This window comes from Thermobia domestica, chromosome 9, assembly GCF_964235325.1.
Source record: "Thermobia domestica chromosome 9, izTheDome1.hap1.1, whole genome shotgun sequence".
In the NCBI taxonomy this organism is placed as follows: Eukaryota; Metazoa; Arthropoda; class Insecta; order Zygentoma; family Lepismatidae; genus Thermobia; species Thermobia domestica.
The window spans coordinates 143,486,310-143,503,602 of NC_137462.1; the positions used below are offsets into that span (position 1 = coordinate 143,486,310).

At 35.6% G+C, this 17,293-nt stretch overlaps 2 protein-coding genes across 4 annotated transcripts in view; one reads left to right on the top strand and one right to left on the bottom strand.

Moving 5' to 3' along the window:
- LOC145695081 (arginase, hepatic-like) overlaps positions 1-12,964 on the top strand; it is a 69,768-nt gene extending 56,804 nt beyond the window's left edge. The window contains exons 6-8 of one of the 2 annotated variants that reach the window (XM_081771959.1): positions 2,308-2,489; positions 4,501-4,766; positions 12,324-12,964. In XM_081771959.1, the coding sequence (XP_081628085.1) occupies positions 2,308-2,489; positions 4,501-4,745 (427 nt within the window). In that variant the 3' untranslated portion in view covers positions 4,746-4,766; positions 12,324-12,964. Of the gene's footprint in view, positions 1-2,307; positions 2,490-4,500; positions 4,812-12,323 lie in introns of those variants that run through there. The other variant, XM_081771958.1, reaches the window with a different exon arrangement.
- The window catches only part of LOC145695079 (fumarate hydratase, mitochondrial-like), a 47,358-nt gene continuing 37,837 nt past the window's right edge, over positions 7,773-17,293 (bottom strand). For both annotated transcript variants that reach the window (XM_081771950.1, XM_081771951.1), the window contains exons 8-10: positions 14,694-14,838; positions 10,579-10,726; positions 7,773-8,065 (exon numbers count right to left, since the gene is read on the bottom strand). In XM_081771950.1, coding sequence (XP_081628076.1) covers positions 7,934-8,065; positions 10,579-10,726; positions 14,694-14,838 — 425 coding nt within the window. In that variant the 3' untranslated portion in view covers positions 7,773-7,933. The remainder of the gene's footprint in view (positions 8,066-10,578; positions 10,727-14,693; positions 14,839-17,293) is intronic.

Genomic DNA, 17,293 nt, shown 5'->3' on the forward strand with positions numbered 1-17,293 from the left:
CGTTGACAGTGATTACTCCGCTAAATGTGACTACAGGACCCAATGAAAACCATGATATGGCGGCCCACAGCATCACCAAGCCGCCGCCATGTTTCACAGTTGGGCGGAGACACTGTAGATCATAAGCTTATTTGGGCGTTCTCCACACATAAACACAGCCCGTGGTTGGGAATAGGGTGAAGGATGACTCATCCGACCATATCACACGTTTCCAGTCCTCAACGGTCCAAGTTGCATGGTCGCGGCACCATTTGCGGCGTGCGAAAGCGTTATGGTCCCTGATGAGCGGTTTGGCCCGTGCAACACGACCCTGTAAGTTCATGTCATGTAATTCGCGGGGGACTATGTGATTGTCGAAACAGGGTTGGGGAGGTGCTGATTGAGTTCCTCCGTCACTTGCTCCGCAGTGGCACGACGGATCTGCGTGACAATGCGCTTTAATACCCGGCGTGACCTGTCACTCATGATTTTCTTCCGCCCACTGTTCCGCTTCCCCGATGTGGTTTTTCCCTGTGTTGTGTAGCCTGTCATCACCTTCGACACTGTCTCACGCGACACACCTAACACAGTAGCCACTGCCGTCACACTCACTCCATATAACCGCGCACCAACAATTTGCCCTCTTTGAAAATCTGAGAGGTCTCCCATTTTACACTACCTCCGTCTGCTGCAGCCACTGGACACTGCTGTTCCACTGCGCCTGACGTAGTATGGAGACCGACCTAACATACCACCACCAGCGGGCGCCACGACACCACTGCCAACCCATACATCTGACGTGTTGCCAACTACAGGTGTTTCCATTTTTCTGATCACCATCTGTATTTGCGAGGTATAAGAGCTCCTGGCTTAAGCCACCTATACTAGGATATAACAACTACCGAACTTAAACCTTTCAAAGATGTTCTCAGGGATCCCCGTGTACTATGTCCGTTCCAGATGTACACAACTAACAAGACAGTCTGGAGAATTTAGGCTCGTTTGAGAATAGCAGATGGCCACGCAGCTCTTCACTTATCAGAATGCATCAGGCCAGCTAATAGACATAACCCATGTTCAGGCAGGCATTAGGCCTGAGTAAAGATTGGTTGAATTGGAGTTTTGTGCCGTGGATCTATGAGACGTAGACTTACAACTTAACGTGGAATCCGAACCACATAAGCGCTTGCCGAGAATCGGTTTCAGGTCTACCGTGTATGGCAACCATATAGCCAAAAGGAAACTCTGCCTGTGTAAAGATGTATGTTCAATACATGAACAGTATGAGGATATAACTTAAAGTACGGGACAAAACTAATTACGATTTTGATCGCTTATTTTTGTCCGTACTTTACATTTGCACTGGTGAATACTGTAAGATCACTACTAATCTCTTTCTGGTATACAGGGTGGCCCAAAAGTAGGTATACAGTCCCGTGTAGATCAACTCATTGCTTTTTATATAATTTCTTATTGTTATCGGGCAGACTTAGTTTTTTATTATTTGTTATTAATGTATTTTTACTTATAACTAAATCTCGGAACAGCCGAAACAAATAAACCTATAGGCTGGAATGTTAGGCCTATACTTGATCAATACAGGGGTGTATACCTACTTTTGGGCCACCCTGTATATTACACTGGAATTGTCCGATAACTACTGACAGTAATCTGCAGCATTGTACTGTGTGACTATCCTGAAGCTAATGCATCAACTTCCTAAAACTGCACTTTATGCAACCTTACAAGTCCTTGAGTCTTCCCCGCTAGTCTAATGACTAGCGTGTGTGCCGTTGGTGCATGTGGTCCCGGGTTCGATTCCCGGTGGGAGAGAAAAAATAATTTTATAAACATTTAATTTAATTAATTATCGTCTCCTTTAGCCTAAAGGGCATAAACGTGGGACGTTAAACTAAAAAAAGGTTTCACTTAAATTTCCCAAGTTTTTTAATAACTTACGCTGGGTTTGAACTACTTCAAATCGAGTGATGCATTCTCATTGAAAGTCTGCAAGATAGGCTTGATGGACCATATCCCCCTTGCAAACAACACGTTCATTGCGTGAATTTCTCAAGTAGTGTGATGTCTACTTCGCTTTTGTCACGAGTTTGTCTGACCCTCCCAGCGCCACATGTCTCCTGATACCAATAAAGCCGAAACGTATGACAATGAAACAAGGAAATTCTCTTTGATCCTAAATTATGAACAGGTGTGTATGTAAAATGTTTTTGTATCATATTATTTAGAACTAAGTACGTTAAAATCTGAATATGTCCGTTTCTACCCTGTTTTATTATTGATAGCCATTTATTAATTTATTTTTTATAGGCTTATGTTAGAAAAACTTGGACTCCAGGCATTCTGCATGGAACAGATACAAGAATACGGAATTAATGAAATAACAAGGAGAGCATTGGCTGCTATTAACCCAAACAATACACGATCTCTTCATGTTTCTTTCGATATTGATGCTTTGGATGTTTCTGAAGCTCCAAGCACTGGTACTCCAGGTAAGTTTGAAATCAAAAGGTTTATTTATCTGGATCATTATTTAGCGTAATTTGTTACAGTATGAAGTAGGCGTTAACAAAATTCGAAATGGTTGTGTAACATTTTCGTTATTTAAAAAGATTTTTTAAAGAAAAATGCTACAGAATTTCTACTAATGTGATGAGTATGTTTATTTTTATAGTATTTAGTTTAGCGAGTAAATAAGGCGAACATACCGAATGATTCAAATGAGATGATACCAGAGCGTTTGCCAAGAGAAATATCTACACTAACATGAAATACGTTAGTGATTTTTTGGTGGCTAATCTATAATTCCAGACGAAGCATCTTTAACATTTATTGGAGAATGTGAAATAAATTGCTACAATGGATCCGATCAATTACTGCAATAATAATGATTAGCTGGTTTGATCTTTAATCTTGATATTAGCTCTCGTACTTTTATCTGCTAATGAAAAAAAAAAGCATCGTGCCGTTGGGGGCCGACGGCCCCAGACGACGAAGTAAGGGGGGCGCAAAATTCGGGAGAAAAAGGAAAAAATACTTGGAATGTATGTATGGGGCTGGCGTCGTATACTCTGGCCACGGCACTGCTAACTACTAACAAAAAACAAATGTATAGGTGAAAATTAAAGTATACGCCATTTAAAAAATGCCTAGTCCCGTGGATGATAAGATTTCTTTTGTCAAGAAACTTATAATGAATTTACTAGTTGTAAGACAACTATCACTTCCATCACAGATCATTGTATTCATTCCTACATAGATTCTTTGGAACATCCTTTCACGACCTCACACGATATCAACGTAAGTTGAATGGGCGAAGATATGACTATTATATCAAGTTTTGATGTAATATCGAAGATAAGACTAATATACCTTGTTGGTAATACATTGTCATTACCGTAGATTGCACGAATGGCAGGGAAAATGGGATCAGCAAGCATCGTTAGGTACTTTTCTTCAATTACAATATTGTCAAAACGGCAAGGCCCAATGAGTGCCCTAGGAGATACACCATACATTTACAACACCAGGCAAGTTCACAGCCTTTTCAACAGTAATGTGGGGAATATCTTCAGTCCAGTACACACAATTATACATACTGACAGTTCTAAGTTTGAATTATGTTTCATCCAACCAAACAATGTTACCAATAAATCCCAGTTTACGTGTGACCATGTCCTGAACCCATTCACAAAATTGCATCCTATGATCTGAGTTGTTGTCACTTAGTTGTTGCACCAGGTAGGAATGTACACAACTTACCTTTCTTCAATATGCATAGCACACTACTAGCACTTACACCGCTCTCACGGACCCCTGCCTTGAAGAATTTTGTGGTGAACAGTGGAACAGTTCCAGCACTGCAACTAAGGATTCTATGCGAGGTCGCTCTGATCGGCCTTTTTGCACATTACACACTGTTCTACAAAGCTCGAATTTGTCTCGTAGACACGTAATTGTTAAGTTACCCTTGAAGGCGGATCAGTCCCACACTCGCTGAACCATAGCAACATTCTCAAACTTCCAGTATTACTTAACCTGCTTCCGCTCTTCAAAGATCAATCCACCATGCTGATATTAGTTTCTTTAGAATCGCGCAGCTAGACCGACAATTCTGCTGCAACCTGTTGAGGAAACAACGTTACTTTTCTCTAGAAATTTAACCTTGTAGGTTGGAAAATACATTTTCTATGACAGTTCAAAATTTTTGTACATTTTTTGACGCACTCGGTGTATATTATTTATTAATTACCAAAGAACTCAGCATAGATTGGCCCATTCATTCCAAACGTTTAGGACAATAAATGTTATCATACTTTGCACCAATTAAACAATTTCTTGTAAGCATTTGCTGTTGAGTTCCTGCCGATTCTAAACCTATCTGTAGATGTTTTATTGTTTATTTCTTTCTAGTTATTTGTCATTCTATTTAAAAAAAACTAAAATTATGATTTTTCAACTCTGTATAGATTTAATTTTAATCAATTTTGTTTTATTTAACAGTACGAGGCGGCTTGACTCTACGAGAAGGAATGTTCATATTGGAACAAGCATTCAAGACGAACAGACTAACTGCTGTTGACATAATGGAAATAAATGCAGCGAAAGGAACGGAGAGAGATATCCAGACTACACTTGAAGCTGCTAAGTATCTTGCTACAGCTGCGTTTGGTGGGGTTCGTGGAGGAATAGCCCCCAAGGGAGTAACAGAAATCCCGGTATACGATCCAAAGAAAAAGAACGAATGAAACTCAACATAAAAACCTAATGTAAGAAGTTAAATAAAATACATCTTAAAAAAAATATCAATAGAACTTTTAAACAAACTTGCGTTTCAACTGAGATTTTATTTTTTGTAATTTATCTTTTATTTAAAACGCTCATATTTCTTTTTAATGAAGTTGAATATAATCTCCAGCTTTTTTAAAAATGTATCAATATATACTTCCTTACATAGCACAAATTGTATTGTACAGCTATATAGTCAAAACACCATATCTTGACCTGATGCAAAGTAAAGTTTGCTATTTGCTTTCAGTTTATGATCACACGATTGTGCTCTGAGACTACGGAAGATGGTAAAGATAATGAACAAATCGGTGGAATGAAGGAAGGGGAAACAACGGGAGAAAATCGATACATGCTGCATTTGTCTACCAAAAAGCCTACTTGGCGAGAACAGAAAAGTCAAGCGTCTCGGCTACAAATTAAGGTTAGTGGAGTTCGAATCAGGCTTTCATACAGGGGCTGAAAGGTTTCAATATGGAGGAAACGCAAAAGGAACAGTACGGCGCAGCATAGAAACGTAAAGTTGCATAGCAAAATACTGTTGTCTAAATGGCACTGAAAGTGAACCAATTCTGAGAAGGCTACATTGTACCACTTGTAGATGCACACTTCAGTTGTTTCAACATAAAGTGTCAAGAACAGAGATCTGCTATTGGACACTCTCGATCCCGGACTATGCATCACTAAGCCATATCGAATTCCAATAAAGCTGATACCACCAGCGTCGCGCTGAATAAAGAAACCACCACCACACTGTCTATGTCAACCATTCATTCATCATGCCATCCAGAAGAACTTAAGTCTTAAGGTTGTCCATAAGGCAAATGTTTATGCGCTAAAAGTCAACCACATCGTGTAACGGAAAACTAACTGCAGAAAGGTGTATGAATGCCACCTGACGGGAGATCGGTGAAAGTTTGTAGTCATCCCACACGAGGTGTGGATTATGAAAAAGTTTGACCAATTACATACAGAAATGTCAATGCAGAGAGAAGTAATTTCACTCATTTTCAAAGTAATTCGTGCTATTTCATACACGAATCTTGATACAAGGGAAATTGCAGCATCTCTCCAGGATATTCTGCTAGGTTTTTCATGGTCAAAGAGTTGGAGCGGCCGATGTCCTCCATCACTTGATTGATGAAATCTAGCCGTAGCTGTCCCTGGCAGTCATGCCCTCGACTGTACCTTTGATGATGGTGTTAGTGAGTCCCTCGCAAGATTTATAAAACCTAATCAGGAAATAAGCTCTAGCATAATTTTTCAAATTGCTCCTAATATAAGCCCTACAACATAATATCTTTCAGTAGTTGCAGAGCTTGAAACCGGTTACTTTTTTCTATATGCATTCACTGAAAAGTTAGTTTTTATTCATATGTTTTGCAGCTTTTGTGCAAATATTCCAGTCTTATCTTCGTTTTTATTCATATGTTTTGCAGCTTTTGTGCAAATATTCCAGTCTTATCTTCAAGGAAGCACTATGCCACGTTACTAATAATCTGAAGATCAATACAGCATGTTACCAGGAACATGGATTACAATACCAAAATCCCCGCGGATACTAAACGGGTGAAACTGCATGAGGACAAAACATCAAACCACACAGTCAAATCATAGCTAGCATTGTACAATGAGTGGAAGCTTGGCCCGGAGTTTGTGCTATTTCCTTCACCTAGTGAAGAATCCCAATGTCAGCCTAATGAACTACTGTGCCTTTGGACTTCTCAAACTTCGCTCTTCTTCTCGTAAGATATGCCCATTCTCCGGCTACTGGAAGCATCCCAATAGGAATGGAATAAAATATCCCTCGTACATCTGGAATGAAGTCTTAAATTTATCATATATTATTGGAATAAGAGTTCAAAATTTACTTTTCATGTATTACACGTGAGTTATGTATGTACGAGGGTCATTCGGAAAGTAAAGAACGTTTTGCGCTAGCGCGTGCGCGTGTTTCCCCAACCCCGCTGCCGCTGGGTTATTGACCTGGGCATGCTTTAGCCTTAGTCTGGCACCAGCTGCGATCCGCTACGGTCCGTTATTGCTTCGCTGTGCGACTGTAAAATGTGCGATACAATTACTGATCCCGCCAAGTGTGAGGTTCGTAGTGTGATAAGATTTTTGAATGCAAGAAAAGTGCGTCCGATAGAAATTTATAGACAAATCACTGAGGTATATGGAAGTATTATTACGGGACAGAATCCTCCCTTCTACGGACACAGTCAGTGAAAGCTTCTTTAACGGAGAGATTTTAATGTCTCGGAAAAGGAAAATATATACGTATTATTAGACGGGACAGAACCTCTACCTTTAAGGATACAGTCTTTTTCCTGACCCTGAAAGTTTAGTTACCTCTCCGTAACGGTCAGGAATTATTTTCAGTTTATACGTATTTTGCGTACATAATACTTTCTTTAAGTTTAAAATAAATATTTAAAACAGAACACTAAATAGAAAATCCCTTCCCCACAAAATGCCTTTATTATAATTCAATGACCTAGTAAACCACCACATAGAACAACTAGAAGCTGTACCTGAAATTATTATTTTTTATAAGGGGCAGATAACATGTAACTTGAGAAAAGAAAAGAAAAGAAACCCCACCGTATTTGGCATTACATGCTCATATCAACACGCCCCCCCGAGTATTTTCCTTTCTTTACAGAGGGATTTATGAGGGACTCTAATCCCTTAGTAATTCGAACATTGAGTACAGTATTTCAATTGCTGCAAGAGCTGGGAGTAATCTAAATGCCCGCAACCTCTCCGTTACGGACCTCTCTCAGTCTCATCGGTGTCTGTTGAGAGGTTTCGTTGTATTAATATTTTCAGATCAATATTTACAAAACAATAAAACTATTTCGAGAAAAGCGTGACAACTTCTTTCACAAAGCTATCAACTCCGCTCAATTTTCATGTAAGTAGAAAAATATAAAGTTACTAACTACATTTACCAATTATTCTCCTTCTGAAATATACTGACTGAGTAAAGTAACAAAAATTTTTATTTGGAGTTTTCACTGTACAAGAGTATATTTATACAAATCACAACAATTTTGTACAACGCATCACTTTAAACATACGGCAAACCACATAGGATGCCAACCACTGGAAATTTACTCGCTTTCTTTCCTTCTATTCAAGAAAATTATTTCGGTCCCAACATTTCTTGTGGTTTGACCCATTCATTGAATTGCTCCTCGGTTAGAATTCCAAGTTTAATTGCAGTTCCCTTTAATGTACCTCCTTCCTTATGAGCAGTCTTTGCAATTAAAGCAGCCTGAAAAGAGAGTAAGAGTGAATTAATGTTAGATACAAGCACTAAACAACAAAGTAAAATTTTGTTCCATCTATCACGCAAATACGCAAGTTTTGGATGTCAAAATTTGGAAACTAAATTACTACGGAAGAATTATTCTGTGGATTCAGATTATTTTAGAATCCCTGTAGGTTATCACTTGGGAAAGGTTTTTATGACCATGAACTTTTGGAAACAGCATCTCCAACATAAAAGGAAGACGGAGAAGCCAGAATTTTCACGTGTTCCTTTGAATTGCTGAACATACAGACAGTATGTGGGAGCTTTCTGAATTTGTGGGAACATAGAGACAGAATACGAATTTTTTATTTACGTGTGGGAATTCAATATAGCACGCACAGATGAAGAAGAAAAAAGAAGAAGAAAGAAGAAAAAGTTTTGGCACCTTTGATGGTCCAACTTTCGGAAACATGTTCCAAGCACCACATCACAAAATCAGCCATAAAAGCCTCTAGACACACTCAATAGATGCCTCGGTTACTGTAGCAGTCATATCTATAAACTTTAAACTTTGTGCGTAATATGGCTGCTATGACATGTAGCAATTATGGCCACACATGAATGTGGCTTATATGACCATATAGCTTAAGTGACCGTAGCGTCTATGATCTGTGGCAACTGTGTCCAGTGGCTTTTATGACCGATTTTGTGATTTAGTGTCTGTGACTTACACCCCAGCTTCTAAGTTAAAGTTATTTTGATGATATATATATATTGTATAATGTTATAGATAATGAATTGGTGGCTATTTGTGTTATGCAAACTTCTTGAAAATTAATCCATAAAATTAAGGAAGTAAGGTGTGAAAAATCTTATGTAAAACGAAAAGAAAGAAAGAAAAAAAACTAATTTTCTAAATTGTATTATCACAAAAGCAATTACTTTGTGGATCTCGGTGATTTTCGTAAAACAGAAATTTGCCCCAATGAGAAACTTCTGTGTGGGGAAAGGGAACATTTACTATCATTACAAGTTTCATTTGAACTGTTAGGTGTATAAGAACATAATTTGGTATAATGTAGCCTCGCGATACATAAAGTATGAATGTCATTTATCTGAATGAATTCAATAGGATATCGCAAGACGAAGGGAACTATTATTAATGAAACTACAATCCGTATCATCATGGGAAATTTTACTTGATAAATCGCGATGATTTTTGATGTCATGAAGGATACCAAAAGAAAGTAAATAAATAAAATAAAATATTCGAACTTGAATGGAAGGAGCGAGGAAACTCTACTATTTCGTTTGAACCGTTTAATACAAAGGTTTTGGTTGGGGATTTTTACTTCAGAAAACAAGATATACTTTACTTGCCCAAATTAAATATGGAGGAGGTGGAGGAAGAATATTAGCGAAAAAATATTGTTCATGACAACACAGAGCATATTTGCTAGTTTCAAATTAAGATTAAAATTTTCCATTGTATACTTGGTAACAGAGAACTGAATTTTCCATTGTATGTTTGGTAGAGAAAGTTAATATTAAAATAGTTTGTGAAATGACTGAGTATCTATGAAAACAGTTTATTCCTTCTCCCACTATCCGTTCCTATTACTTTACTTTTTCGGGAAAAGACGGATTACTAAGATATTTTCATTAGTTCCTTTACTTCTTTAAAGAAACTAAAATCAATAACCACTACTCCTAGTCTGAAAATACGCAGGTCCTACTTGCTTCATGTTGAAACCAGTATCAACTTCGCTTTTTAACTAGCTTTCCAACTACGTTACAACTAATTCATTTTTAATAATTACTATTGATTTTACTCATACATAAAATATAAATCACTTTCGTATACAAGGATTTGTATTACAAAAAACTAAAGCATTTCAAATTAAGCCCATCCATTGCTGAGCACTAATTCAGGTGTCTTCCTGAACAAAGGTTCCTCGTTCATAAATTGTTTTCTTGTACAGTATACCGAATTTTTATTCGTTTACGAGAAAAATGAATGTTATTATTCGAAAATTAAGTAGTTGTGACAAATTGAATAAAATATAACTCTTATGTCAATTCCTCCCAATAATAAACAAAGTAAAAGGTTCTTGTTATCGACCTCTTTCGATGCTAGAAGCAGTTAGGGGATTTTATTTGTTCATTTGGTTTTGAAATAGCTTTCATGCGCAGTTATTGTAAGTAGTTCTGACCGTTTTTGGAACTTAGTTAAAGAAGGTGTTACATTTTCTTTCGCAAAAGAAGTAAACAAATGATATATGAGGAAGTTTGTTTCAATAGGAAGACCTTTTTAACGATGTTTATTATTGGTCAATGTGATATCCCCACATAAATTATCTGAACATTACCTTCTACACTTAAGAACATTACATACTCTACTACTATTCTTTACCATTCTAACGTTCAATACTTAAGACGCCAAAAAGAAAGGAAATTCAGTTACTTTTTTTGTTTTGCTTGGTATAGTGATAAGAGTTTATAAAGGAAGAAAGAAAGAAAGAAAAAGTATTTACCTTATCATAGCCAATATGAGGGTTAAGGGCGGTGACGAGCATCAGAGATTCATGAAGTAGTTTGTCAATTCTTTCTTTATTCGCAACAATTCCACTTACGCAGTTTTCAGAGAAAGCTTTACAGCTATCGCCAAGCAATCTAATAGATCTGAGAAAAAAAAAAAAAAAATGAACACAAGACCAATCGACATCATCTTACAGCCTCTAACATAAATTAATAAGATACATATATTAAAACTATGATTTTCATTAATTTTCAAAAGAAATGCAAATTCAAATCAAAAACACGTAATAAATATTGACGCTTTGGCTATAACTTACCCAGTTTGTCACGACACGGATTTATCCTACAAAAACAATACATAAGATTACTACACATGATTGTTAGGGATTTCAATGTGGTACCACAGCAATTGACACCAGGACTGAAAGAGAGGTCTTGCTATAAAGTTTTGTACAGTAAACTTGTCATCCCTCTTCAGTAAAATGTGAGTTTCGCTCCGAATCATTCAATGTTTTTTTTTTTTTTTTTTTTTTTTTTTTTTTTTTTTTTTTTGCTTTATTTTAATTTGGGAGCAGGAATGACTATTGTATGGTTCTGAATATTGTATATTCCCCGCGATAACCAACAATGCCATGTATTTCGTTTAAAAGTAATCTTTGATCCGCAGTCGTATCCATAGTAAATTTCTGGGTACAGGTAATTTTTATATATGCTAATGTTCAGCCGTACAACGGTTGCACTCACAAGAACTTTTACATCAAACGTCTTTTCCCATATTTGTGTACTGGCCGTGCTTTGAACTCTTTGACTAAGAGTCTCTGGTCCATTCGGAAGTCGATAGGAGGAAAAACTTTCAGACCAAATAAAGAGTTATACGAAATAGAATTTAACACGGCTCTCATACTTTATGAATTATGAAGGATTCGTAATAAACACAATGGCAGATATGTATGAAAAAAACATATGCTGATGCAACTGGATATGTAAGCATCTAGAATATATTTTTGAGACTTCGGACAATTTAATTTAATAGCACAAATAAGTGACCGTATCTTAAAATCCATTATTTATTATTTTGTGATAATCTGCCAAACATTAATTTCAATCAACTACAATATTGTATTTTAGCAAACGATCGACTTATACGAGGATTTATGGCCTTTTAGTTTTAAACGTAAAACAAATGAGGCGTATTGTTTGCATGTTTGTAATTAATCTTATTAAATTAACGATTAAACTAATCAGTTAAAATTTTTGTTCATTTTTAATTTTAGTCAATTTTTCAGCAGTTAATTTTTAATTAATAATCGTTATCAAACCATAACAATTTAAAAAAAAATATTTCTTCTCGAAAATCATATGAAACTTTTTGTGCATGTAGTGTAAAAACTATTCCTCATAGAACAGATGCACAAAAATATATTAAAAATGCACACTTTTCATGATTTTCTCCAATTTTATGAAGTTTTATTTTTATTAATTATCAGTTTCGTTTGAAAACAGCAACTTTTCACAATAATCGATTAATTTACGCATGCACTTAATTTTATCCAATTTATTAAATTTTATAACTCAACTCAATTCTCGTTCCATAATAGTGAAGAAAAGACAATTCTCATTCCACAATAATGAAAACTGTCATATTTAATTTTAATCGATTAATTTTGAAGTTAATTTTAACTATAACCTTTTTCTGACATTAATTTTTAATCATTCATTTTGAGAGCTCTCACATTTGCAGGTGTCCCATCAGTACGAGAACCAAACGGATGCAGTCCTTCAGACGGAAAAAGACCAGATGGAATGACTTTAGTGCCCTGGAAAAAAGGGAAAGCTCTAGTGTGGGACTTCACCTGCACAGATACTTATGCTCCCTCCAATCTTTCACATTCATCATCACGCGCAGGTCTCGTAGCTGCTCGTAAGGAGACCGACAAGAGGAATAAATATATTAATCTCGTTGATAAATATTGCTCTGTTTCAATTGCCATCGAGTCAAGTGGTACTTGGGGTCAAGAAGCAGCTAATTTTATCAAGGAAATCGGCCATCGTATTTCACATATATCGGGAGATAAACGATCTAAATCTTTCCTTATTCAACGGATCAGTGTCGCAGTTCAACGTGGGAACGTGTTAGCCATTTTGGGTACGTTACCCACAGGTGAAGAATTACAGATCTTTCTCATATAAGGAAGAAAATAACGACTTGGTTTCTGAGTACCAACGACGGAAAGATATTTTAAACAATATGCACTTAAGAATTTATATCATCATAACTGTCATCGTCAATGAAAGATACATTTTCATTTTCACGTTTACTATCCCAATTTGATTCTAATGTATATATTTCTTTTACCATAATTTCTTGTTATTTTGCCACAATTTCGTCTTATCTTGATAGTATTTGTTTTTCTATTAATTCTGTTAAGAGCTTATGATCATTATGAATTAGTTTAAGTTGATCATATGTGTAAATAAATATGTATGAATTATTCATAATAAAAAATAAAAAAATAATTTAATAAATTATTTTTCTTCATCTTAATTTTTAATTTTAATTCGTTAAATTCTTAATTAATTTTTCCAACTTTATGATTATTTGTTGAACTAATGAATTTCTAGTAACTTTTTTTTTTTTTTTTTTAAATATACAGTACTATGTTAATGCTTCCTTACAGTATGATGGTATATTTTGATAAATTATTCTGATGAAGGGGGCATCGATATAACTCTTTATATAAACGTTTGTAGTATCTCTGAAAGAGAAAAAAAATTACATCTCAACTGATGATTACTAGATTCAAACAGTAACATTGGGAGAAACATGTAATGTAATGTGTTTCTTAATAAGAGTTAATTCTTAGGCACGGTCCGTTTGTGAATATTTGAAGTTTCGTGTGCCCTTGAAATGAAAGCGCGCTCAGGATCCTGACATCCCTTGAATATAATCGGACCCAATTTTCATCACAGTGTCTTCGTAGTTTTCATCAGAGTGAAGAATTTAGGATTTAGATTTCTGGGCTTTCGGCATCTAAGGCCATTTAGCCCGTCACGATTTGAGGGATGACGTCCCTCGGCGAGCACACAATCCGGGGAAAGGGAAGGAAGAAAGGAGGCGGACTGGGACATAGAAGTTAGGTACCACCCCGGCATTTGCCCGGTGTGAATGAGGAAAACCTCATTCAGGGTGGCTGGCCTGAAAAAGCGTGTTACACTTTTTCAACCGAGTGACCCCACCGGGTTCATCACAGTGTAAATGTGATGTTAATACATTTGAGAAAATCAAGCAGATTGCCAACTGTGAATAGAATCTGTCATCCGGTTTCTAATAGCAAGAAACATGACAGCTACCAATATTCATCGCGAGACATGTCAGGCATATGGTGACAAGGCAATGAGTTTACAGAAAAATTCGAAAATGGGTCAGCAGCTTGTTCAGAGTAAGATCGAAAAAAACTGTCAGTCACGAATTATGCTCTGATCGGCCATCACTCAAATCGGAAGAAATTCTATCGTCAGCTATATAGTTCAGACTTTGTGCAATCTGAAAACCCTCCTGCGCGGCAACTGTTTAAGATATTTATGAAAAAATGAAAACGATCATAAACAACTGGCAATCATCACAGGCAGTCGAGTCCTATGAAAAGGGAGTTCAAAACACACTTGTTCGTTACGATAAATGCTTAAACTGGAAACGAAATTACGTAGATAAATAGCGAATTCAGAAAATGAATAGCTTCTTGAATAATGTTTACTCGTTTCATTTCTATTGCAAAACGGACCTTACTTAAAAATTAACTGTATATAGAAGGGAAAGTAATGTTAAAAAAAAAGCAATAAAATAAGAATGAATAAACCTAAAATTAATCTGATTCACAAGACTGAAAACAAAATGGATAATACCTGTTTCCATTACTTGATGGATTTTTTTTTTTTTTTTTTTAATTACGTATGATCTTGAGCATATTATCTTACAGTGAAAATATTTGAACATTGAGATGTATGTACTGTCCTGTGCTTACTTCCTCACTGCTTATCAAAAGTGTCAATTACGAATGATGGATGAAAAGTATCCACTACTATTGAAATTTAAAAGCAGTTCCTGACTTACCTCAAGACGTTTGATACAATCAGCGGCTTAAACACATTCAATTCAAAATGACCATTAGATCCTCCAATAGTAACAGCTACATGATTTCCCATTACTTGTGCAGCTACCATGGTAATGGCCTCGCATTGTGTTGGATTTACCTTTCCTGTATAACGAAAATCAAATTTACTAATTTGTAGAAGACACTAAATTATTTAATGATGCTACACTACACTGTGAGACATTGGTATAATTACTTATAATATGGCTGGGAAATGGAAACTAATGCATGCATGTGCTGAAATATATGTATTGAGATGGTTCAATATTTTTCTTCTTTGTTACTGTCACATTTTACTTCAAGAGGAAATAATTGTAAAATGTCTAAAAATATTAACAGAATAAAATATACTTATATTATTGAAAGAGAAAGTTGATTTTGTGTATTACTATTTTTATAACATTCACATGGAAAGACTAAAATACAAAACAATTTAAAACCAGTAGAAATTAAGTCCCTTTCCCACTTCAGAAGCGGAATTTTTGAAAACCATTAGACAAATATTCATTTATTTTTAATTAAAAGTATACATATATCGAATTTCATCTGTCGATTTAAGCAAATCCTTACATTGAGCATTTCTTGAACAAAGAATTGGAATTTTACTATAAATATTATCCCCCCCTTTTCCTCGCAGAATCTAAGTATTGGTTCATAACCTATAATTTTGTTTATATATATACTTTAATCAGTCATCTTATATACTTATATACTTATATACTTTAATATATATACTTTAATCAATCATATATGACAACTTTAATCAGTCTGTGCTACAACTTTCTTTTTTTTTTTTCTAAGACCAGTTATGTAGCAACTATACACTTAAATGATTGACATACAGTGATAGCCGAGTGGTACGTTACTTATTGCCTTCCGAGTATTTTTGGAGCTTGGAGATCTACCTGTCGAAACTCTTCACGGTCTCAGTTTCTTCTTCATCACGACAATGCACGGCGACTCACAGCAGAGAAAACTTTAGAGTTTCTACAGGAAAGTGGAGTCCATATTCTTTCGCACGCGGCTTATTTTCCAGATTTAGCTCAGTGTCATTTTGCTTTTCAAAAGTCAAGAAAAAGCTCCGAGAATGCCACTTTTGAAGAAGTGAAGAAACTATCGCAGCATATAATAACGAAATTTCTGATCTTTAAAAAGAAGTAATTTTAAAAAATATTGGGTAACAGTTTAATGTTCATAAGATTGGTAATAATAGTATTCCATTTACTATTCAAATTCCCTTTTTAAGTGTTTAGTTTACGATTATTTATCTTAATGTAATAAATCTCAGAATTTTTTTTCCTTTTCAATCATTGATGTTGAACGATGTAAAACCATAATATTTTACACACTTTTTTTTTTTTAAATTACACAACCCCAAAATAGCTTTTTTTTATCATCTTGTGACTCCTTTAGATGTTTTTTAGTTTGGTATTGCTTTTCCTTTCGGTGGTACAAATGTAAGTATCTAGGCACGAACAAGATACCTTGTAAATGCCGCTACGATAATTTTTATCAAAGAAACAGCTTTTGAATTGATTGAAAGGCCTTTCATGTTTAGATGGTTTTAGGCGAACTTTTAAGTTATGCTTCACTGCAATTTTTCTTAGGCTATACAAGATAGGAAATATCGGAAAGGAAACACATTTATCTACTTGTTTATCCAGTATTTTAGTTTTAACATTTTGAAACTTTCTACAATATTTAATGCTTTTGTCGCCAATCTTTCATAGTGAGCCCATTGTGTCCATTTTGAGTCAGTTATGTATTCGATTTCGTAGTTTAAATTAGTGCTTAAAGTCACTAATCAATAAACTCTGATGTATATATTAATCCATATGTTCGCCTTAATCTTCCATGGATGTACCGATTTTTAATGCACACAGAAGTTACTAGAAGTAGGTTTCCAATAAATTTTTGGTTGGAAATTATTGTAAGCCTGTAAAAAATAAAAATCTAACTATGTTCTTTCTCGTACATTGTTGTTGTAGGTTATCCATCTTTTATCACTCGTGATCAACAGCTTCAGAAATGGCTTGAATATGTTACGTTTAAGTAGAGATTCGCAAGTAGCAATTCGATGGAGTAAATATTACTAAGTAAGATCATGGTGCTTAAATGTCGATGTATCCAGCTTTCTCCAAATCATTTAACACTGTTTGGTGATTGATGTTGAGGTCATTGGCGATGTCGCGGGTCTTGTTTGACTTTTGCCAGAATATCATCCACTTTTGCTGCGATTGGCTGCCCATTGCGAGAAGCAATCTGATATCGAAATTTCCAGATAGAAAACGAATAAATCATCTTTTGGTTGTTACTTTTGACAGCGTATCTTGTCCATAAACAGCATAAATTTCTCCACGGGGGTGTGCAGCATTTGCGCCTTTACTGAAATAGAATTGTAAAATGTACAGCACTTTTGAGAAAAGTTCTTCACGGCGCAATAACCTCCGTCTGATTGTAAAAATTCGAACTTTTTGCATGTCTATTAGCTTGAACTGTAAAGTTGTAAAATGATGTTAGGCCTGACCCGTTGCAACTCATATACACTGAAATTTGGAAA